Below are 25,981 nucleotides of genomic sequence, written 5' to 3'. Positions count from 1 at the left end.
AACAAAGGAATGTCATTATTGCAGGGTGCTGAAAATAGATGATATTTAATACTTTAAAATGTCACCTTATGTGTGAGACTAAAGCAAAAAATGTTTATTTGTTACAAAATTTATATTTTGACTAGAGCATTTCCTAATATAACTCATGTAGATAGTTTGATTGAATGTCATAAGTACTTGGAATCTCAGGTAGGATGTGAGATTTTGTTGGTTTGTCCAGAGTGATGCCCCAATGAATCCCAGAGCGATTTGATCAGGGACTGGAAAAGTATTTGCAAGCCCCCTTCGGGGAATGGTGAGAGTGGGGAGAAATTCAACTTCCCCAAGTTGAATTCTTGATATTCCCACAAGCAGTGTGGACAACCAAAGCTATAGGCTGAGCCCCCAGTCTTGGGGTTTGTTCATATGAAACTTAACCCCACAGAGGATAGGTCAAGTCTACTTAAAATTTAGGCCTAAGAGTCACCCCCAAGAGAACCTCTTTTGTTGCTCAGATGTGGCCTCTCTCTCCAGACAACATGATGAGCAGTCTCACCACCCTCTCCCTCTCTGCGTGGACCATGACTCCCAGGGGTGTGGACCTTCCTGGCAACGTGGGACAGAGATCCTGGAATGAGCTGAGACTCAGCATCAAGGGACTGAGAAAAACCCTAGAATGAGCTGAGAATTAACATCAAGGGATTGAGAGAACCTTCTCGACCAAAGGGGGAAGAGTGAAATGAAACTAAGTGTCAATGGCAGAGAGATTCCAAACAGAGTTGAGAGGTTATCCTGAAGGTTATTCTTATGCATTAAGTAGATATCACCTTGTTGTTCAAGATGTAGCGGAGAGGCTGGAGGGAACTGCCTGAAAATGTAGAGCTGTGTTCCAGTAGCCATGTTTCTTGATGATGATTGAACAATGATATAGCTTTCATAATGAGACTCTGTGAATGTGGAAACCTTGTGTCTGATGTTCCTTTTAGCTACTATATCAACAGAAGAGTAGAACATATTGAATAAAAATAAAATAACAGGGGGAACAAATGTTAAAATAAATTTAGTTTGAAATGCTAGTGGTAAATGAAAGCGAGGGGTAAGGTGTATGGTATGTATAATCTTTTTTTTCTCTGTTATCGTTTTATTTCTTTTTCTGTTGTCTTTTTATTTCTTTTTCTAAATCGATGCAAATGTTCTAAGAAATGAATATGCAACTATGTGATGATATTAAGAATTACTGATTGTATATGTAGAATGGAATGATACTTAATGTTTTGTTTGTTAATTTTTTTTAAATAATGAAAAAAGTTAAAAAAAAAAAAAAGCTGTCAAAACAAACAAATGAAAGAGTCCTTGTCCTAGAGAAGTTTACATGATGTTGGTCATGAAATTGTTAAACAGGAGCGCCTCCTGCAAATGCGCAAATGGGGCATTTAATGTTGTTGCCTGAAATTGTTATAGCATCAGTCTTTCTGTGGAACGGGAAAGGTAAATCCATTTTCAGCTCAGTCCCTAATCAGAAACTAACTTCTCCTAGGTCCAAGTGAGCCCTTAAGAGCCTCATTTCAGCTCTTCCTCTTGGAACCCTGCCCAGCTTCCATGTGAACACGTCCAGGCTAGCCTGCTGGAGGATGAGAGACTCTGCAGCACAAAGAAAAGCCATCCCTGCCAAGGTTGCCTTGAGCCAGTTTGTTCTCAGCTGACCTGCCCTGGCAGCTGATCAAAGCTCCATGAGTGAGTCCAACTGAGACCAGAAACCTAACCCAACTTGCTGACCCATATAATTGTGAGCTAAATAAATTATTATGGTTTTACCCATGAGTCATGAAGTTGTTTGTTACACAGCAAAAGCTAAATGTTGCACTCTGCTAGGGAGGCCTGGTCACATCACGGGTTTCGTAACTGTCCCAATTTCACTTGATTTTGGAGCTGTCCGGTTCTGTGACATCCTCAGCATGGTGCCTCAGTGCAGTAGTTGAGGCTAGGGCATGCAGTCAATCTAGCTCTTCCACTTGCTAGCTGTGTGACCTTGGGGAGGTCACTTGCCTCTCTCTGAACCTTAGCTTCTCATCTGTAAAACATGGTAAATAATATCACCCATGTTGATGCTTCTGGTTGCTTATCCAATATCCATTCCTGGACCCTGAACTTTCTTCCTAATAGAACCCTGATTTTATTCAGGTGTTTTTTATCATTCTCTACAAAGGTGAGTGGGGGGGTGTGTGTGATTCCTTCTTGTCACAACTAATCTTGGAAATTCCAATAGCCTTGCCAATGATTGGTTTAAATTAAATTCTGACCAATGAAACAAAATATGCTGGTATGGAGGAGGTTCTGGGACAAGACTTCTTCACTCTTCAACAGAAGCCAGAGGAAGAGATGATCTGCTTCTCCTTCTGAAGACTGGGTATTTGGGATGTGAGGTCTGGAACTGCAGCAGCCATCTTGTGGTCATGGAGGGAGTTACTTGAGGGCAGAGCCCTGAGGAAGGTAGAGGTATGGGCTGGAAAGGACTTGGATCCTTGAACACATCACTGAGTCACTGAAACCCTAACTATGAAGTCATCCTATTGCAAAACTACTTGGTATATGAGATAATTAATCTCTTTTATTGTTTAAGCCTGTCAGAGTCAGGTTTTCTGTTCCTCGCTAAACCAAAGCATCCTAAATGATATATCCCTTAGCACAACACAGAACAAACCCTCTTAAATATTAATACCTAATAAATATTAGCTCTTGTTATAATTGCATTGGGTTCTTCAACTTTTGAGTGGTTTCAGATCCCAGAGATCTTGGAAAAATACTTTGCTGAATCCTACTGACCTTATGGCGATTTTCTCTTTGCTTTCAATTCTAGTTCTAGAGCAGTACGACCCAGTGGACCAAATCTATCCATTGCCTGTTTTTAAAATTATTTCCATGTATATTTTCAAGAGTTTTCTTTTAAAATAGTAAAAAATTTCTACTAAAAATAAAAGAGAAATATATATGATAACATTGACTATCAAAGTTTTTAAATCAACATTACCTAAATGAACCTGAAAAATTTTATTGATATATATTATATATTCACGTATATAATATGTGAATTGATTCACATGCAATCATCCGAAGTATACAATCAATGGTTCACAATATCAGTATTACTATAATTGACATTTTTTTCTTTTTTGAGAAAAATAAAATGTATACAAAAAAGCAACACATTTCAAAGCACACTTCAACAGTTAGTTGCAGAACAGATTTCAGAGTTCGGCATATGTCACAATTTCACAGTTCTAGGTTTTTACTACTAGCTGCTCCAAGACACTGGAGACTAAAAGAAATATCAACATAATGATTCAGCAATCATACTCATTTGTTAAAACCTACCTCCTCTGTATAACTCTATGATCACCTTTGATCTTTCTGTCCCACTCTTAAGGGTATTTGACATTGCCTGTTTTTATAAACAAAGTTTTGTTAGAATATAGCCATGCCGATTCATCTGTGGCTGCTTTCACATCCCAATGCCAGAGTTCAGAAATTGTAGTGGAGACCCTACGTCCTGCAAAGCCTAAAATATTTACTGTCTGGCCCTTTACATAAAATGTTTGCTGTCTCCAGTTATAGGGCAAACTTCTCAATTCCTCAGTAGGGTTTCACACGGGGACCTAGTTAACAGTGCAGATTGCAGCCTGCACCCTGAAGACCACTTTACTGGATGTATTAGTTTGGACACTTTCAGGCAAATAACTCAAAACCTGACCCAAACTAAGTGATGTTAAAGAGGCAATTTACTGGGCTGGGCTGGACAGTCAACGTCTAAAACTATTTTGGTACTTGCTCTTGGCCCAGCCCCAAATCCTCCCCACCCCCCACCCCATGGTGTGTGTGTGTGTGTGTGTCTGTGTCTGTGTGTCTGTGTGTCTGTGTGTCTGTGTGTCTGTGTGTCTGTGTGTCTGTGTGTGTGTGTGACTGGACACCCAGGATAAGGCCCAGCCAGGGCTGTGTGTGTGTTTGCAGGGTGGGGGTTTTCAGGATGGATTTCTCTGTAGATTGTACCTTGGGATTTTTTTCCTGCCATTTTCTTAAAATACTTATTTTTTTAATATTGAAAATAAAAGCATTTAATATCTCTTAAAAAAAGAGGCAGTTTATTTTCTAGTGAAACATTCAGTGCAAGAGTAATACCTAGGGGTACAAGGGTGGTTCAGTGGTAGAATTCTCACCTGCCATGCAGGAGACCGGGGTTCGATTCCTGACCTATGCACCAATCCCCACCCCCCCAAATAAAAAACAAAAAAACATTGTAAACAAAATCCCCCATGATCTGCATATCATATAGCTGTGTGTGTATGTATACATATAGAAATACATATATGTATGGAGTCACATTAAAAAAAAAGAACAGTGTCTGGCTTTAGGTCAAGTGGCATTATCAGGGCCATGTTTCATTCTCCCTTTCTCCTGGTCCCATTTTGTCCCTGTTGACTCCAGTCTCAGACACTGTCTGTCACTGCAGGGCCACAGGATGGCCAGCAGTGCTAGTGTATGTCCTTCCTAGTTCATGGCCAATGCAAAAGAGGAAAAATCTTTGTCTTAATATTTTCATAAAACTTTGGAGCATCATTGTGATTGCCTTGATCTAACCACTGAAAATGCACTCTAGAAAGCACTGGATAATTCCCTTCTTACCTTTTATATTTTATGTATTGTTTCCTTACCTTACTGTTTATCTGTCTTCTTCCACTAGAATATAAGTTTTCTAAGAACAATGCCCAGTACCAAGTGTATGCTTAATAACTAGCATTTTCGGTAAATGAATGTATAAATATATTTGTTTTAAAATTATAATTGAGCTCATTCCTCACATAAATTTATTGTCTTTAAAAATTTGGCATGTTTATATTATGAACATTCCTTTCTGTCATTAAATTGACGAAGTATGAAATCCTGTACAGAAAGGATAAGTACCACATTCATGATGGTTAGTGCCTCTAGAGAGACAGAAAAAGGGAGGAGCTCTCTTTTTTTTTTATTATATAATTATCTGAAGAAAAAAACATGTCTTTGGAAACTTGATTTTCAATGGCTGCATAATCATCCATCATATGAATATACCATCTATTCTTTACCCAATCTCCCTTTGTACATTTAGATTGCTTTCAATGTGTTGTTCTTGTAAATAGTTTTGGGATGAATAACCTAGTTTCATAAATCTTTTGGCATACCTCTGAATATTTCCTTAGACTAGAACCATAAGAATGGAATTATAGGGTATAATGTATTTTGATATTTATTTGTAAATGTTTTCCAGTAAAATTGAAACCAATTTAGTGGGTAGGATTTTAAACCTGCAATAAGCAGTAATAATAAAGGAATGGCTACAAAGGGTGTGATACCACACAATCAAGCAGAAATTCTGGTCCTAGTGTGTTTATATATCTCTTAGGAAAAGGACTCCTCTTGCTCCATAGCTATCTCTACAGCTACAGTATCTGTGTTCCCAGGAAGTACAATTAAACATTTCCCTCTGTCATTTGGTAAACACTAAATAGTTGTTTTATAATGTTTTGAAATTCATTGTGTCCTCTCTGCACAAAGAGTAGAGGGAGTTTGCTTTCTACTCCTTCTTTGTGGAGGGGTACTTTTCATAACTCACCTCACTTTTAAAAATGAATAATTTATTTTTAATTGTGGTCAAATATTTATAACATCAAAACAATTTTAACCGTTTTAAGTGGGCAATACTTTGACACTAAGTAGTCTGATAATATTGTGTAACTTTTACTACCCTCTATTCCCAGACTCGTTTCATAATCCCAAAAAACTCACACTTATTTAGCAATAACTCCCCACTCCTCCCACCCTTCATAACCGCTATTCTGATTTCTGTCTCTGTGAATTTGCTTATTCTAAGTATTTCGTATAAGAGAAATCATCCATTTCTCCTTTTGTGTATGTCTTATTTCAATCAACATGATTTCTTCAGGGTTCAACCATGTGGTAGCATGTACCAGAACTTTTTTCTTCTTACAGCTGAATAATATTCCACTGTACGAATATACCACATTTTGTTTATGGACAAGTGGGTTGCTTCCACCTTTGGCTATTGTGAACAATGCTGCTGTGAACACGGGCATTCAAGTAGGTTTGAGCTCTAGTTTTCAGTTCTTTGGGGTATAGCTCTAGGAATAGGATTGCCACCAGAGTTATATAGTTGTTCTATGTTCAACATTTTGAGAAACAGCCAAAATGTTTTCCACACCAGTGACCGCCTTTTAAGATTTCGGAAAACCGCCGAATTTTCTTCACTGACAGGGAGTTGAAAGAGGTCGATGATCTATAATCAAATTAAAATAACATTAAGTAATATATTAACAAACACATTCACAGTAAAATAGAATTATTAATCAAGTAGTCATTTATAGTATGTAAAAAGCTCGTTTTAGATCCTTCCCCTTTTTGACAGGGCAGACAGACGAGAGAGCAGGTACCTACTGAGTGTCTGAAGGTGAGAAGAAACTGACCCCAATGGGACAATGGGGACTTTACCTGAAAAATGAGATCCTGGAGTCCTTTGGCACAGGTGGAGCAGAGAAGGAGGAGGAGGAAGAAATGAAACCGAAAAGGTGAGCAGCAGCCTGACAATGCCAGGAATGCCACACTGAGCTCTTTAGACTGGATCCAAAAGGCAACAAGCAGCCACTGAAGGACTTTAAGCAACAGCTTGACATTGACCCATTAGATTACAAGCCATGTTGATCTCATTCTGGCCCATTTTCTCTGCATTACGCATAAGGACTGCATCATACAAATCTTTCCACATCTCCTCCCATCCCACCCTTAGAGAATCGTGTTGTAGCTACTACAGCTTTATTTTGAAGATGATTGGATGTGATCTTTTTTTTGAGCGCGTTGTCCAGAGCCCTTGCAGCAGAGTGATGTGCCCGCTCCCTTTCCCCCGAGGCTGAGGCTGCTACCTCATCCCGAAAGGATGTGCTGCTTAATGATATCAGCTTACAGCAAAACATGCACAGATAACTTTTTTAAACAGTTAATTGTAATACTTCCACGCTTAAATCACCAAGTTGGCTTTGGAAAGTATGCGGTCTCTTCAAATTACATTCTCCTTTAACCCAACATTTGCAATGTAACAGGCCAGTTTGTGTACTTAAGACATTTGAAAATACATGGACACATAAAGATGGGCTAGATTTATATGATTTTCTGTCTTTTATAAAAGCACAGTATTATGAAGGCGTTGAATAATGAAAATCAGCTGTGTAAAGTGATGTTCACTGGACAGTGTGTGGAAGGGACTTCGGGGTCATCTAGTCCAACTTTTGACAGGACAAATAAATCTGCTCTACAGATCTGTCCAATCCTAAGACTTAGACACATGAGATGCTGATCAATGGAAAGCAAAACCCAGTAGGTGGGTAGGCACTGGGTGAGGGTTCTGGCACCAGAACTTTCCACTCTCACAAAGGTGAGGTGGTTGCTATTGAATGAGCTGTAGCAATTGCTTGGAGAATTCTGGGGTAAGGCAAGGTCTAAGGGGTGATACAGGAAAAGTTTGGTACTGGGCGGAGCATAGAGTTCATTGGTGCAGAATCCAGTCGGGGGTGAACGCTCTGGAGGTAGATGGGTGGGTGGGATGGTCGTCATTTTCTGGCTAGAAAAACCAGGTTTCGATCCTAATCAATCTTGTGGGAGCAACCGTTTCTTCTAATCCTATTCAGTACTATAGGTTGGAAACTTGATTCGGTTATTTCCACGGAGATGTGACTCACCCAATTGTGAGTATTAAATTTTGAATAGAGGGAGATGTGACTCCACTTTTCTTCCAGGTGGGTCTTGATTATTTTACTGGAATCCTTTAAAAGAGGAAGCATTTTGGAGAAAGCTGGAGAATGACGAGAACCACAGAGTTCACCAGCCAACGACCTTTGGGAATGAGGGAGGAGAACGCCCCCAGGGAGCTTTAAGAAGCAAGAGGTCTGGAGAGGAAGCTAGAAGATGTTGCCATGTTCGCCACGTGCCTTTCCAGTTGAGAGAGAAACCCTGAACTCCATCGGCCTTTCTTAAGTGAAGGTAACCTCTTGTTGGTGCCTTAATTTGGACATTTTATAGACTTGCTTTAATTGGGATATTTTCTCCACTTTAGAACTGTAAACTAGCAACTTATTAAATTCCCCTTTTTGAAAGCCATTCTAGTTCTGGTATATTGTATTCTGGCAGCCAGCAAACTAGAGCAGGGTCAAGTCAACTTTAATATTATATTTTATTTAACCTGGTGTATCCCAGATATTTTTATTTCAGTATGTCAACGGCACAAACAAATTAAGATATTTTATCTTTTTTTTTCCACGCTAAGTCTTAAAAATCCATTATGTATTTTACACTTACAGCACATCACTAGCCATATTTCAAGTGCTTACTAACCATCTGTCTAACTTCCAGAAATGTTGATTCAGCAGGCTGGGTGGCAGATGAAACCTCAGTTCTGAAAAAGAACCCGGGGGTTCCGATTAGATACAAAGTGGATTCAGGAAACTTTGGCCCACTTAAACTTGCTTAAATAGGGGTGGAGTGGTTATTCTGTGTAGTGAGAGCTCTTGAGAATGAATTTTAAGTATACCTGGGCCAGGAGTACTGACAGGAAATTTGTCAGACAATGACTCCCTTTGTCTTCCTCTGTAGGGTTACAAAGCCTCTTATCTTAACTTCTCTGTGTCTGCTTTCTTAGACTCTTCTGCAGGCGCATTTCCTCTTTTATTTAACTACTTGAACATAGCTCACTATAGCCTGAAAATGGCTTCGTCAACCCCTAACACTCTGACCTCTCAACTCAGCTCCCCAGACCAGTACTGTCTCTTAGTATCTCTGAGAAAATCTGATTGACCTGCTCAGTTAACTGGCCTTTGGTTCAATCAGCTGTGGCCAAGTTCATCTACTACAAACCCTGTTACCCAGGCTCATGCCTTGTGTTGGGTGGTGGTTCTCAAAGTGGGTTCTCCGTCCTAGCAGGAGGTTCAGCCTCTGGGAACTGGTTAGAAGAACAAGTTCATGGCCCCCACCTCAAAGTACTGAATCAGCATCTCTGGGGATAGAGCCCAGGTAACTGGTTAGAGCAACAGGTGAAGGCAGATTTCCTCAGGAGGGGCTGTTGGTGGGCTACACTAAGGTAGAGAGGGCAAGAAGGCAAGAGTCGAGGCAGGTGGCATGGGGGAGCCCAGACACAGGAACACAGGTCTGGGATGGGATCTCAGCTTCGATCAGTGGCGACCAGTCTGATGGGAGGGGTTCAAGAAAGGGGTCATGGAGAACAGCCCGGTATATGACTGAATCCTAAACTCAAGTCAGGACAGACTACACATGAGGGTTTTTAGAGCACCTAACTCTGAGTTTGACAACAGCAAGTACGTGGGGGCTGCTTTACCAGTTATACGCTGATTTGGAGGATGCTAAAAGTAAATATTAAATTAAATTCATGATATTTGACAAAAATGAAAGTTGAATTTTAAGCAATGGTGTAAACTGCTGAGTACCCGATGTTTTCTTTTTCCATGGTGCATAAACTAAATTAAATCTGAAATTTACACTACAAAAATAGCTTCACAGGAGTACCAATATAAACATCACCTCACCTCAGACAGATTTTTTTTTATTACTGTGGACAACTCTTCTATGTAAAAATATACTAATGGCTGGAGCAGAAGAAAAATATCCACGACAGATGGTAAGCATTTCCTTGCAAAGTCACATCAATATAACATTAGCCTTGGAAAATGGACACACTATTTAAAACGAAAAGTTTAGAATATTCTTATAATCATTTGTAGATTTTCACCTATGGTCTAGGATACCATATGAAGAGTACAGCTTTGATTAGCAAAATATGTTAATGAAAGAATTTAAAACTTTTGCTCAAAAATGATATTAAATGAATTGTTACAGCATTTGTATTGGAAGGTTCTATTAAGTAACATTTATGGAAAAGAGTTAGTGGTAGAAACAGTGGAGTATATACTTGAGACAGATGCTTAAAATAATGATTCAATAAAAGTGTCCAATTCTATGGAGAGCAAATTAGAAATCACAAGGGAATAAAACATCTTTGAAAATATTTTCTGCAATTTCCATACCCAATCAGAGGCATGTACAGGTACAATTTATGTTGGAAGTGGATTTCAATTTTAAGAGGAAAGAAAAGGGTGAAGCAAAGGGTGTTTTTTTTCTCCCTATTTTCTCAAAAATCTTTCTGAAACTATTGCCATGATGGAGACAATGCTGTGCATCTAATGCTGAAATTTAATCTAATGAAAGCTGAGCTTTCCTCTGGGTGATTTAGGATAATGTAATTGTTCTCAAAGTGTGATCCCAGGACTAGCATCATCTGGATCACCTGGGAAACTTGTTAGGGATGCAAATCCTCAGGCACCGCCCCGGACCAACTCAGCCAGAAATTTTGGAGGTGGAACTTTGTCTGGGTTTAACAAGCTCTCCAGGTGATTCTGATAAACTGTAAAGTTTGAGAATCACTGGGATAGCGGTTCCCAAACCTGTTTATGTATCAGAATCCCCTGTGTAGCTTTTTACAAAAGCTCCTCCGCTAGACCCATAGGAAATTCTGATTCAGTAGGTCTGGGCTGAGCATGGGCCCCTGTATTTTCAACCCCACATAAGCAGCTCCGTTGGGAAGCCGTAGATTAAAACGCGCCGCTTATCAAATTCAGTCCTGGTTGTAATAAGAGCCTTCCCCATCTTTCTTTCTTTTTTCTTTGTGGAAAGAGTCTCTTCTACTATACTAACTTAAATATTCTTCCCTTTCGGTATCTTCGGGGCCTTGAATTGAACGAATGAATGGCATAGTAATATTTTGCTGGGAGTTAGAAAATGGCCTTATCTTCATGTGTCTTTTCTTTATATGAATCCCAATGCCCACCCACCTTGTTCACTTTCTTCTTTGTCCTTCTTAAATTCTCCCTGTGATTTTGGTAGTTCCCTGTCAAAATGTACATTGTAATGTACATTGTAATGTACATTTTAAACATGTCCCAAAGGGGGAAACATATAAATGTATTTTTTTGAAAGTCTTCTGACATTATGCCCAATCTCAGGAGTCTGATTCTGGGCTAGCTGATGCCATTGAGCTGAGATGCATTCAACGTAATTTTCCAATTAGTGCTAATCTATTTTATTTTGTCATTTATGTGACTTCATTTGAAAATTTTACTTAATTTTATTTTTATTAAGTATTTAAAACCTGTGTCAAATAGTATTTAACATGGCAAGAAAAAGGATAATAATTAAATGCACATCTGTGTACTCATCTTAAGAGAAAGACTATTACTAGTATACTGAATGGGTTTAAAGTATTATTCTTATCTGAATCTTCTGTTTTAAACAACAGGATTTAAATTTACACAGCGGCAAGCCTAAACAGAGTCCTCCTCTGCACATTATGCATGTATACATTTTTCTGTGTCGTCACTGTCACATTAACTGTGAATGTACTGCTTTCAACTTCTCAATAAATTATGTCTCTCTTGGCCTCCCCCACCAGGTTCTGGAATCCTAACTATTATCATTTAATACAAATTACCTTAGTGGGTGTTTGGAACAAAGTGTGTGTCATAAGGATAAGGCATATGTGTATGTACACGTCCATTTGTTAAGTTTTATTGCCATTATCCAGCCTCTTAAATTGTGATATGAGCTATTCAAATTGAATGTGTCGCTTCAGATCTTTTATAGTACAAAAAAAACATTTCTAAAGGAACTTGTTCACTGTTTTGCTCATAGTAGGCACGCAGTATTTGTTGAATGAATTTCTAGCACTGTCCTTTATGTTTCTAGTTTGACTTCTAGAACTTTGCATAATTATTTGGATCACTTTAAATGGAAGGAGTGTAAGCCTGATGAGATTTCATCTGGAAAATGAAGTGACTTCATTGGTGAATTAAAAGCAATGGCTGACGGACTGAATTAGGATTAAAATATATTAGACTTTAAATTTAAAATAGCATAGATGCTTCAACAGTTTCTGGAAAATTAACAAAGCATGCAAAAAAACAACCCATAGTCACTATTTTTTTTAAACCTTTTTATTGTTAAATATAACATATATACAAAGAAAAGACAGAAAAGGCAATGATTTTCAAAGTATATGTCAAGAGGTCGATACAGAACAGATTTCAGAGTTTGTTATGGTTACCATTCCACTATTTCAGATTTTTCCTTCTAGCTGCTCCAAAACACTGGAGGCTAGAAGAAATATATATTTTTCTTTTTTGTGTGAAAAATAACATATGTACATAAAAGCAATAAATTTCAAAGCACATCACAACAATTAGTTGTAGTACAGATTTCAGAGTTTGGTATGGGTTACGATTCCACCATTTTAGGCTTTTACTTCTAGGTGCTCTGAGATACTGGAGGCTAAAATATCAATAGGGTGATTCAGCAATCGTACTTATTTGTTAAAACCTACCTTCTCTGTATAACTCCACCATCATCTTTGATCTTTCTCCCACTGTTTCGGGGTACCTGGGCTATGGCCATTCTAACTTTTTCATGTTGTAAGGGGCTGTCGATAATATGGGGTAGGGGAATGGAACTATATTTTCTGGAGAAGCTGGCCTTCTGCATTTCAGGACTTATCTGGTCCAGAGATCCATTTGCAGGTTGTAGGTTTTTGGAAAGGTACCCTAAGTGCATGGAACCTTCGTAGAATCTTATATCCCGCCCCAGAGGTTCTTTAGGATTGGCTGGAATGGTTTTGGTTGGGGGTTGGCAAGTTATGGTAGGCAGTAATGTCTAACTGAAGCTTAGGTAAGAATGACCTCCAAGTGTAGCTTCTCAACTCTATTTGAAGTCTCTCAGCCACTGATACCTTGTTACACTTCTTTCCCCCCTTTTGGTCAGGATGGCATTGTTGATTCCACCATGCGAGGCCAGGCTCATCCCTGGGAGTCCTCTCCCACACAACTGGGGAGACTTCAGTCACTCTTGTTTTCATTGTGCACAGATAATCTTGCATGTATACATGCAGCTTTTTAAACTATGTTTTTAAACTTTGCATTATTTCTAAACTCTTCCATGTTACATGACCTTCACAATTGTCATTTCAGTGGCTGCATAAAGTCTATCCTGTTGACTTAATATAATTTACCATTACGCTGATCCTTCATCCCCTTCTTTCGTTATTAACCGAATTTTGCAAAGTGCATCTTCTGTATAGTCTTTTTCTCTTTTTCAGAATTGTTTTTCAAAAACAAATTCCTAGGAGTGCGACTAATGGATCAAAGGGTAAGGTACACATATTTTTATTTCATTTTCTATTTTATCCTCCTGAAAAAATGCAGTTCTGTATGAAAAGTTTTTCATACATTGCACCCCAAGGTTTATCTTGTTAACAATCCTTTAAGTCTTTACCATCGACCTATCCTTGAACTATTACTGGAAAAAGAGCCGGAGCAGGTAGGTAACCTGATCTCGTACACCAGGTGAGTCCAGGATGGCGGCGGCAACTGCAATACCAGAAGCGAAGGACCCCTGGGGATTTGCTGGAACCCTCGGTGTGGGAATAAGTGTTCCTTCCTTCGCCAGAGGGATGCTAAATTCCCGGAGAGAACTCCCGGCTCTAACCTTGTTCGTCCCAGCCTCTGGAAGAGTAGTGGGGAGTCTAATAAGTGCAGTCCGCCTTTCGCAAACAAAAGCTCTCGTCTTTTAAGGGAGTTGGACACCAAGGTCCCTCCTGGTGCCACGAAGCTGCCGCCACCAACACTTTTCTCCTTTGTTTCCTCCCTCCTCAAGTTCTGCGTGGGACCCAGGAGGAAAGACAGCGTGCCTTCCAGCGAACCCCCACCCCGACAGCGGCGCCCCGCCGCCCCGCCGCCCTCACCCGGGCTCGGCACGCCCAGGCCCCGCCCCGCCCCCAAGCCCCGCCCCCCGCCCCCCCCCGCCCCCCAAGCCGACTAGTGGCGGCGGCGGCCCCGGGACCCGGTTCCCTCAGACAAGAGGGCGGGTGGAGGAGGAAGCGCCTGAGCCCCGAAACTCTGCTCCGCCGCCACCGAGCACCGCCCGCCTCAGCCGACCATCCGCGTCGGATCCTGGGCCTCGCCGAGCCGAAAGGTGGAAGAGGCCAGAGGCGGCTGCTTGGAGGCGCTGGCAGAAGCGGCGCGGCCGGCCGCGGCTGCTGCTTTGTTGTGCTGCCCGGGCAGAGGAAGGAGAAGTGGGAGGAGGGGGGAGCTCGGCGTCCCGCTCCCTCCGCGGCTCATGGCGACGACGCTCGGCACATCCGGGACCCTCCGGCCGCGGCGGCCGCGGCGCCGGCAGCTCGGGCCCCAGCCCCGGCCGCTGTGGTGACTCCGCCGCGCCTCGCCGTCGCCTCCGCCCCGCCCGCCGCCGGCCCCGGCCCCCGCGCCCGCAACCCCGCCGCCACCCCCGCCGCCGGGGACATGTCTAACCCCGGAGGCCGGAGGAACGGGCCCGTCAAGCTGCGCCTGACAGGTGAGGGAGGCGGGCGGCGGGACCCAGGCCGGGGCAGCCGCGGGGCGGGCGAGCCGACGGGGGGTGCCTGCGGGCTTGGGAAGGGCCAGGGTCGCGATCGGCGGGGAGCTGGAGACCGGAGGCGTGGGAAGGCCTAGGTCAGGGGAGAGTAGTCGGAAAAACCACTCGCTCTTGATTGTAAATTCTTTAGAAAGCCAAGGGTGACCCGGGGGTCTTCCGTAGAGGGGAGGGGTAAGTCGGTTTGAATTCTTTGCGAATTTGAGGTCGAAAAGTCTTGGCCGAGGATCCCTACTTCTCCCTGAGTCTGGGGGAGTAGTTCCTAGCTTGCTCCCCAGGTGGGGTCGTTGAGGGGATGAGGCGCTCCTGTGGCGGGGATTATTGAATCCGGTCGCTGACTGTGCGCAGTAAACACTCCTTAAAGATGGAGCGCTTAACGGGAGTGTGTGTGTGTGTGTGTGTGTGTGTGTGTGCGTGTGTGTGCGTTCGTTCCCTGGTTAACTTGTACACCAACACGCCCGCGTGAATATGCCTTTACTCTCTGCTGCTAGCCACAGCAGCCGGTAAATGAACCTAGTTTTGGGAAGAAGGAGGCTGAGATTGACTTTCCCCGAGTGTCTTCCTGATCCGACGACTCAGGTTCATTGACCACTGTGTTTTGAAAGTGTTCGATTGTAGGTTAGCATGTTTTGGGTTGTTCCTTGTAGGCCGCGGAACTTGTGTCTCATTTCTAACTCTAGATCTGCTTTAAAAACATGTCTTAAACAATTAAATTTGTAAGTATGTGCGCCTATAAACTTTCAAGAGAACTTTGTCTCAACCCACTCTACCCCCCTTCCCTTTTCTGAAGATTGCCAGTACAAAAAGAATTTCGGGAGGGGTTGTGAGATAGTTGTTACTCTTAAAAAAAAAAAAAGTGTTTGTGAGTCCAGGTGCATAAAACTTTAACATTACAGGTATATTTTGTTTGCAGTGCCAGTTTTGCTATTTTTATAGGGACATGTTACCCTTTTAAGGAAACATTTTTTTTGGTTTGAAAAGTGTAGTTGAAATCAGTATGGTTACCCTGGGTCACCATTCCCCATTAATAAGTTGTCCACGTTTATATTTCCATGTGTGGTGAGAAAGATGGTTTTCCTTACAGGACATGTGTGTGTGTGTAAGAATAAATTACTTATCTTTGCTTATACTAGACTTTGAGATATATTTGGACTAATTTTGTAGTTGAATACTAGTGTGTCACATCCCAGTCCACTGGCTGAACTTTTGAGATAAAAACTAACTTGTGGTGAATTTGGTATTTGATAAAGTAGCCTAAATATAGTTGGCTGTAATTTTTAAAATAACATCACTTTCATGACAGTTTTACTTTCCCTAGGGAAAATTACCAAGCATTATTAACTGAGTGGTTCTTAATTGAAAACCTGGATTGGGGAATGCATATCTCCCTCCTTCCTCCCATTCAGTTTCCTTATTTTCTTAGGGGTCACTGGAAACCTTTATAAGGGACCTTTGTTGCTTTAGAGTTTATCTACTGCTGTTCAGTGTCTGGAGTCAATCCTGTGCTTGTGATTATAGAAAGAACCTGTGACTTCCAGGTATGCTTTAAAAAGCATCAGAAATAGATTCTTGCCTATTTACTTTCCTTTCTTTAGCGTATATTCATACAATGAAAATGAGGGAGAAAACAGCGATTTTGATTTTCTGCAGATAAAGTGAGGTTTTAAATCTGAATAGATAGATCTTAGTGTTTTTCTGTGGTTTCCTTACTGTATATGATACATTATAAAGATTCACAAGTAAAGTTTATTAGGAGGAGGCAAGATTGTACTTGTTTATATTAAGGGGGTGGTGGAAGGGAGCTGCGGACTGATTTTATAGAAAGTAATTTTGTATTTTTAGATTTTAAGCACACAGTGTCTTTGGTTAGTCTCCTTAATTTTTGAGGTACTCTTAATTTCTTAAAACTAGTGGGTATTTATCTCCTAATGGTTTTGTCTTAAAATATGACAAAGTTTAAAAAGATGTTCTCCTCACTTTTGTTACATGTGGTGGATTCTCTTCTGTTTTGCCAGGAAAGTTAACATACATATATATATATATTTCCTTCATTTTCATCATTTACAAATTAGATGGTATAGATTTTAACAAACAGATCTCAAGAACTGCATTCAATTAGAAGCTTTTTAGGACATAAACATTAAAGGGTTAGATGGAAAAGATTGTTTTGACTGACTGGATAAATGACAGGGCTGTGTTTGATGTGCGTCCAGGAATTGGTCTGGAGCTGGTGCCCAACTTCTCAGTCCATCTTGAGAAGCCAAATAAAATATTTAACCTAGGCTTCGTTTTGTGTTTGAAAAAAAAAAAAGTAGTTGATTCTTTGTTAAGTAAGACCTTAAATGTTTGGCATACCTTTAGACTAAGTGTTTAACAGTTCATTTTATCCATGTTTCATCATAGAGGAAAAACCACTTAAAAAAAAAAGGCAAATCCCACAATAAATTTTTATTTGCTTTAAAATAATCTGGGGCTACAAGATGCTTAAAAGTACTGCTCTTTGCTCTAAGTTAATACCAACTAGTATTTTAAATTTATAGAGTGCCTTTGATTTCAAGGTGCTTTTTGAACTGTAGTTACTCAATTATATCTTTAATGTAGAGATGTCCCTTTACTAAAAGGTAAACAATTCTTGGATGGTGACACACACACATAAACCAAGGAGAAGAAATATTTGAGCCATGGGCTCTCTGCCACGGTAGACATTAGATTTTTCCACATAATTTCTGAAACTGCAATCAACTAGTGAACTGTTTGGTATTTGCTGTTTCTAAAGTGGGGAGGCTAATTTTTTTTTTTTTTTGATGGGATGGAGGGGTCCATGAGCTGGGGATAGAACCCTGGTCTCCAGCATGGCAGGCCAGCATTCTACCACCAAACAACCGGTGGCAGGGCTCATTTAATCCCAGGTTTGAGGTACCCCAAGCCATTGGTGGTAAAATGTGATTTGATCCATCAGGCTACTTCTGTTGCTCTTTATGATCTATTAGTGCTTGGTCATTAAAATGGTCTGTATGTAAAGCTATCGACTTCAACTAGTATTTCTAGACCAAACTGATTATAAAATGTAAAATTTGTATAGCATTATACTTACGTGAATATCTGATACTGGCTTTTATTACAGGGGCTTGGGTAAGAAATACTATTTATATTTGATTATAGTAGAAATTTTGGAATAATTTTTATGCCATTATTGTTTATGAAAATCTAGGGTGCAGGGATAATTCAGTGGTAGAATGCGCACCTTCCATGCAGGAGACCCGGGTCCAATTCCCGGATCATGCACCTAAAAAGAAAGGAGAAGATCTAAAGGCTGGAAAAAAAGCAGTTTAATTTAGTTTCTACTATTTTAAATTCTTAGATACAGAGAATAACAGATTAGTTCTCCAGAACATTTATTGTAGACCTTTCTGAAATTTCAGTGTTTGTGTATCTTGTTCCTCACGTTATTAATTTATAAAATCTTTGGCAGTAATGAGGTTAACCTTGTTTATAGCTGAAGGAAAATTAATTTTAAAAATTTCGCTTTAGATACGCTAGTGTCTTAATATTGTTTCACTGAATTATTGATTAAAGGCTTTAAAAATTTCAATTTGGTTGTATCTCACGTTTCTAAGAAGGAATGTGTCAGGACGCGGTAATGATTTATTCTAGGGTGTTAGTGATTGTCCCCCATTCATTTTGTTTTGATAGTTTCAAATGAGGAAGCCAATGTGGCTTAGCTCTTTCCTTTTCTCTTACGTAATTTCTTCTAGTCTAATTCTCTTTAGAGGTACTTGAACCTGCCTAGTTACTTCATCTAATTTGATTTTCATTGGTTAGTAAAGATTGTATGTGTTTAATCACATATTCTACTTTTTTCTGGTTGGTTGAGCTATTACTATCATAGCATACTAATATCTCATTTATGTGTAACGTTGTTGAGGAATACGTTATTCTGTATAGTTCAGTTTTCAATGTAGTTGAAGGGTCACATTTAAAACACAAAATTTTTATTTTAGCCATTTTTAATGAGTCCTTTAAAGATGTAATATGTCCTACTCTTTTCAAATAGACCATACTTTACAGAACTTAATGTTTTATGATTCAGTGTCACTATGAATATAAATTACTGTGCTGTTGTAATATGTAGTATGAGGAGATCATGGTCTGTAGAGAGTACTATATATGACCCTTATTTTGTGGTAATAGGTTATTTAACTTTGTTCTTATATTTTTTCTCTCTACTTTCATTTATGTTTCCTGTTACTTTCCCTTTTCTAAGAGTGCTGTACCCTTAAAATACTGTTGTTATTGGTTTTGGTATGTTTCCATACGATTAACTTGTTAATTAGTGCTTATTAAGTGCCAGACACAATATTAAGATTACATTGTTACTTTTACATCTCTTAATGTCTCTATGAGATAGCGGACACTAAGACTTGGAAAGGTTAATGAATACATGTCAGAACCTTGATTTGAACCTAAGTTGTTTTTTAGAAAGCTGTTAAAGCCTGTTAGAATATGTGTGGAAAATAAAGTAATAAAATACATTTATGCATTTGGATTTACCCTCATCTCTTTTAATCCTTGTGCTTTAAGGGTCAACTCATCCCTAGAACTTTTCTCTGATTTGAATTGATCCCTTTCTCCTCTGACTTTAGACTCTTTTAACGCTACTAGACCTAATTTACTGAAGGACATTTATTGTTTTTCTAAATTGTATGCTCCATGAAGACAGAATCCTTGTTTTAGTGTGGATTAAGAGTTTTTTGGCATTTTATTGAATGAATAGTTGAGTGTTTATAAGTAGTTCATAGTTATTTATGGTTAATGCCCAGCTCGACATACAGGCAGGGATCAAAATCCATTTAGGACTTTGGTATATTTTGCCAAAGTGTTTTTTTTCTTTGTGATGGGAACCATGGAAGGATGTCAGGATTTGATATATTCACTGTTTAGCAATGTTAATCTGTGGGCAGTAGGAAGGGTGCCTGGGATGGGAGCTGTAAGATTGGTTTTAGGATAATCTATTAAGAGGCTAGTATAGCAACCATTGTTCTTATTTTTTTCTTGTTTTAACATTTACTTTATTTTCACATTTTATGTGAAAGTTATAAATAATTGCTGTAAACACCTCGGTGCATAGGTCCTTTTTTAAAGATTTTTTTTTTTTTTTACATTTTCATAGAAATGGTGCTTCTGGGTATGGCTCTTTTTAAGGCTTTTGATGCCTTTTTTCCTAGGTTGCTTTCTAAAAGGATTGTGGCTGTTTAGAGTGGCAATGAATAATTCTCCTTTTTTACTATTCTATTACAAGCATTGGCCATTGTTTTTTAAATTCTTTGCTAATCTCATGGCATATAATATTTAAAGATTTTCTTGTGAAGTTGAATGTATGCTTCCTAATTATGTTTTCCTTTTTGTTGACTTGTTTGATCTTGTCCTAGTTATGTTAAGCCTGTGTTTTTCCAAGTAGGAGCATTTATGTTTTTACATTTAAGATTTTGCCCAAATTGCTCAGGATAATTTTGTAATTTTCTTCCTATGTTTTAAGTTAATTCCAGCTCATTTGTATTTGTGGCATTTTCATTGTATTTTTGAATCTGTTATTGCTTATAGTATGAAATGTGGCTATATATCTTTTTATACAGCAATTGTACTGAATACTAAGCCTAGTCGTATTTGATGCTTGTTTTCTCGATATCAGTGTTGGTAGTTGAAATGGTCTTTTAAAATGTTCAATTAAACAATGCTCTTTTTTTCTTGAGTTTTTTCATTAATGTACAATTAGTTGAGCGAAGTGAGGAATTTTGCATTGGTTTGCTTTAAAAGGTGATTTTTTTTTTTTTTTGGCATGAGCAGGCTCTGGGAATTGAACAGTGGTCTCTGGCATGGCTGGTGAGAATTCTGCCACTGAGCCATCATTGCACCGCCTGTTGGTTTGCTTTAGAATAGCTTCTGAAGGCACTGACCGCTAAAAATTATTGAAGTTTGTTTTGGTTTCATGCTAAAAATTAACAGCAGACATAAAAGACATAAAGCTTAAAAATTTAAATCTTAATTATAATTCATTATAGGTAATAATTATCATATAGATGATTGCACAAAGAAGGGTGTTTCTTTCTTCCCAAAAAGTTTGCTTGTGCTCCTTCATAGTCTCCTCTCCATCCTCAGTCCTTGGCAACTGCTGTTTCCTGTCAGTATAGTTTCTCCTTTCCTAGAATTTCATGTATGGATTCATGCAGTATGTAGTCATTTGGGTGTGTCTTCTCTCACTTAGAGTAATGTTCCTCAGATCCATCCATGGTGTCTATCAGTAGTTTAGTGTATATCCTGAGGAATATTAAATGAATGTATAATATTATATGAATGTACTCCAGTATGCTTATCCACACATAAATATCAATGGACATTGGGTCATTTCCAATTTTTGGCTAGAAATTATGAATACGCTGCTAAGAATATTTGAGTACACGTCTTTTTGTGAATATGCTTTCATTTCTCTTGGGTAAAAATAGGAATGGAATTGTTGGGTCATGTGGAAAGCATGTGTTTAAGTTTTTAAAAATTTGCCAAACTTTTTTTCGAAGTTGGAATCTCCATTTGCATTTCCACCAGCAACCTATGAGAGTTCCAGTTGCTCTCTGTCATTGTCAGTACTTGGTTTTGTCAGTCTTTGATTTTAGCCATTAATTGCTAAACAGCAGGATATATACCTTTTTCTCAAGTGCTCGTGGATCATTTTCAAAGATAGGCGTATGCTGGGTCACAAAGCAAGTCTCAGTAAATTTAAAAAGATTGAAATCATACAAAACACTTTCTCAGATCATAAAGGAATGAAGTTGGAAATCAATAATAGGCAGAGTGCCAGAAAATTCACTTATATACGGAGGCTCAACAGCACACTCTTAAACAACCAGAGGGTCAAGGAAGAAACTACAAGAGAAATCAGTAAATATCTCGAGGCAAACGAAAATGAAAACGACGTATCAAAATTTATGGATACAGCAAAGGCAGTGCTGAGAGGGAAATTTATTGCCCTTAATGCCTATATCAAAAAAGACGAAAGAGCAAACATTGAGGAATTAACTGTCCACTTGGAAGAACTAGAGAAAGACCAGCAAACTGACCCCAAAGCAAGCAAAAGGAAAAAAATAAAGGTTAGAGCAGAAATAAATGAAATTGAGAACATGAAAACAATCAAGAAAATCAACAAAACCAGAAGTTAGTTCTCTGAGAAATCAATAAGATTGATGGGCCCTTAGTAAGGCTGACAAAAAGAAGAGAGAGGATGCAAATAAATAAAATCAGAAATGGAAAAAGAGACATAACCACTGACCTTGTAGAAATAATGGAAGTAATGATAGTATAAACAACTTTATGCTAATAAACTTGACAATGTAGATGAAATGGACAACTTCCTAGAAAGGCATGAACAACCAACATTGACTCAAGAAGAAATAGACGACCTCAACAAACCAGTTACAAGTAAAGAAATTGAATCAATCATTAAGAAGCTTCCCAAAAAGAAAAGTCCAGGACCAGATGGGTTCACATGTGAATGCTACCAAACATTCAAGAAGGAGTTAGTACCAATCCTGCTCAAACTCTTCAAAAAATTAAAGAGGAGGTAAAGCTACCTAATTCATTCTACGAAGCCAACATCACCCTCATACCAAAGCCAGACAAAGATATTAAAAAAAAAAAAAGAGAGAAAACTGCAGACCAATCTCTCTTATGAATATAGATGCAAAAATATTCTAATTGGTGTTAAGTGTCTCATTGTAGCTTTAATTTCCGTTTCCTTAATGACTTATGTTGTTGAGCGTCTTTTCATGTGTTTTTTTTTTTGCCTCCGTTTAACTCTGGTGAGATATCTGTTCAAATTTTTTGTCCATAGCTTTAAATTTGGGTTGCTTGGTTTTTTTTTTGAGTTTTGAGATTTTTTTAAAATGCTATCCTTGATCGGATATGTGAAATTGTCTTGGTACCTAGGTTGAAAATCAGTTGACCAAATACATTATAGTTCTATTTCTGAGTTCTCTGTTCTGTCCTCTTTGTAAATCTCTCCTTTATAATACTGTGCTGTGTTGATTACTACAGCTTTAAAATAAGCGTTTTTGTTTCAAGCATTGATAAAAAGCATTTTGTAAACACTTAAAACTTTTTTCCTTCTTTTCAGAGAAGTTACAGGTTTACAGAAAATAGAATTCCCATATTCCACCCCCCCATTATTATTAACACCTTGCTTTAATGTGGTAACTTTGTTACAGTTGATGAAGGAATATTATTATAATTGCACTATTAACTATAGTCCACAGTTTACATTTGGGTTTGCTATTTTGTGTCAAACAGTCTTGGTGTTTTGTTGTTGGTTGTCTTTTTAGTAATATATATACAACCTAAAGTTTCTCCTTTAACCATATTCATATATGTAATTCAGTGCTGTTAATTAATGCACAATGATGTGCTACTATTCGGTTTGCTAGTGGTGCCAGAAGGCAATATATCAGAAATGCTTAGCTTTTACAAAGGGGATTTATTAGGTTACAATTTATTGGTTCTCAGGCCATGAGACTGTCCAAATTAAAGCATCAACAAGAGTATACCTTCACTCAAGAAAGGCCGATGGCGTCTGGGGTTTCTCTGTCACATGGGAAGGCACATGGCAACATCTGCAGGTCCTTCTCTCCTGGGTTGGTTTCCAAATGACTCTCAGCTCCTGTAGGTCCTTCTGCCTTCTGCTGGGGCATTTTCTTTCTGTCTGCGTCCTTCATTTGGTTTCATCTCTCTGCTCTGAACTGTTTTCTGCCTTTTATTCTCTTCACAGAGGACTCCAATAAAAGGATTAAGGCCCACCTTGAATTGAGGGCCTACTCTCCATGGAAACAACCTAATCAAAAGGTCCCACTCACAATAGGTCTGCAACCATAAGATTGGATTAGAAGATCATGCCTTTCTGGGATACATAAGTTTCAAACCAGCACAGCTACCATCACCATCATTCACACCATACAAATATAACGCTCCTAGATGTCTCTTCATAAATATTTTGATAAGAACAGTTTAATAAGCATAACTGAGGTTTTCATTTAGATTTTATAATGATTTAGGCTGTTGTAATGTTTCAGAGCCATTATTTCATTTATTTAGTCAACAAATATTTATCGAGTTCTTGACATATGCCAGGCATTGATAATTTATATTAGATAGTGCACTTAATGGAGATATAAGAAATCACACTAAACTTAGACTGGCCACAAGATATAACCTTTATTTCTTTTCAAAATTTGTAATATGAACACTTTTCTTTTGATTTTTTTGGTCTCTTCTGATGAAAGTAGGTTGCAACAAATATGATTTAACAAGTTTTGCCTTTTTACCAGCTATCGGATCCCTTAGGTCTTATTTGGAAAAAGGTGGGATATAAAGAATGGATATAAATTGTGTTAATTCTCAATTGGATTATGGTTAACTATTCTTTTTGCTTGTATTATTTTGCATAATGTTTTTCCCCCTATTGTAAGACAAAAGAAAGATGAAACTGTGTTTTATGAAAATGTAAACAGAATTTTTTGGATCATAATGCATTCCTCGAAGCTGTCACAAAGCAGACATCCATAAAATAGATCTTATTTTCTATGTATGATTTTTATACATGGTAATTTCATGGGAAGCAGTTGGGGTGTTGTGGAAAGAATATAGAACTTGGAGGCAGAAAATTTGGATTCAGATCCTAGTTCTGATACTGTGACTTGTGCCTTTAGGCAAATCACTTATTTTTTCTGTGTCTGTGTATTCAGTTAGAAATGCATCCTTAAAATTATGTTGTTATGTATCTTAGGATTCTGCTGGACAGGAAATGAAATAATGTATGAACATGAAACATAAAAAATATCATGTTATTAAGAATTATGTAATTGTATTTTGACATTTTTAACAAAAAATTATTTAAAATAAATTAGATATAATCGATTATATGCTGTGGTTTATAGAAGCAGATACAGCCTTAATAAAGATTAGTATAGGTACTAATAGAAATGATTTCATGTTTCATAAAATACGCATAAATTTCTTGTATACCTTGAAATACCAGTGTATCAAAATAGTCATTTAGTGACTAAAACATAATTAGCCACTATGTTATGAATTTTAACAAAATAATAAACCAAAAATGTAGACAATTAACTGTACTTTTCCTACCCTTTTCCCATATATATTTGATAAGAAGTTAAAAGAACTTTGGAGAATAGTTTGGATGGCTCAGTATTTTTTGGAGTGGAAATTGGAGATAGGGAGTTTGGATTCAGGTCTTTATGAGTTAATACATCGCCTGGTACTCTGGTGGCACTTTCAAAAATAGCCTGTAATGTCTGACGTCTTGCCAGTAGATGGGGGTATTTCTGCACAGGTAGATGTCAAACATGAATAAGTGCCTGGAAAACTGAAACCCGAAGTCTAAATGAATGTACTTGGAATAGAGTTGGAGCATTAAAAACTATGAAAGGTGACTCCTAGTTCTAATGATATTCCAATACTTTAATATAAGCTGTCTTATATAAACTCTTTATATCCTACCTGTTATATGAACAGATACAAAAGTTCTTTTTACTTACATTAAAATCACAAACATTAATGATTAATAGCTGCGTTTCTATTTTTGTATGATCTTGTGTCATCTGGCTTTAAATATGACTTTATTCTTCCAGTGAAGAAGAAAACTTATTGACTGATTAGATGGGTTATTCAGAGCTGTATGACCCTAGTACTATAAATTAGTTTGATAAAACTTTTTTCTTTGTAATTGGATATTGGGAATTTTGTAAGAGAGGATTGGAAAAATATTTTTTTAATTAAAAAAATTAACAAAACATTAAGATATCATTCCATTCTACATATACAATCAGTAATTCTTAATATCATCACATAGTTGCATATTCATCATTTCTTAGAACATTTGCATCGATTTAGAAAAAGAAATAAAAAGACAACAGAAAAAGAAATAAAACGATAACAGAGAAAAAAAAAGATTATACATACCATACACCTTACCCCTCGCTTTCATTTACCACTAGCATTTCAAACTAAATTTATTTTACCATTTGTTCCCCTATTATTTATTTTTATTCCATATGTTCTACTCTTCTGTTGATACAGTAGCTAAAAGGAACATCAGACACAAGGTTTTCACATTCACAGAGTCTCATTATGAAAGCTTTATCATTGTTCAATCATCATCAAGAAACATGGCTACTGGAACACAGCTCTACATTTTCAGGCAGTTCCCTCCAGCCTCTCCGCTACATCTTGAACAACAAGGTGATATCTACTTAATGCATAAGAATAACCTTCAGGATAACCTCTCAACTCTGTTTGGAATCTCTCTGCCATTGACACTTAGTCTCATTTCACTCTTCCCCCTTTGGTCGAGAAGGTTCTCTCAATCCCTTGATGTTAATTC

The 25,981-nt window shown here is 38.3% G+C and overlaps 1 protein-coding gene across 1 annotated transcript in view; it reads left to right on the top strand.

The window, feature by feature from the left end:
• Window positions 1-14,380: 14,380 nt before the first annotated feature.
• Window positions 14,381-25,981, top strand: part of SMURF2 (SMAD specific E3 ubiquitin protein ligase 2) — a 152,153-nt gene continuing 140,552 nt past the window's right edge. Inside the window, exon 1 of the mRNA XM_077163594.1 lies at window positions 14,381-14,481. Within this exon, the coding sequence (XP_077019709.1) occupies window positions 14,430-14,481 (52 nt within the window). The 5' untranslated portion in view covers window positions 14,381-14,429. The remainder of the gene's footprint in view (window positions 14,482-25,981) is intronic.

This window comes from Tamandua tetradactyla, chromosome 6 (genome assembly GCF_023851605.1).
Source record: "Tamandua tetradactyla isolate mTamTet1 chromosome 6, mTamTet1.pri, whole genome shotgun sequence".
Lineage (NCBI taxonomy): Eukaryota > Metazoa > Chordata > Mammalia > Pilosa > Myrmecophagidae > Tamandua > Tamandua tetradactyla.
Note: the sequence above shows the minus strand (reverse complement) of the source record. Positions and strands in the feature narration are given on the sequence as shown.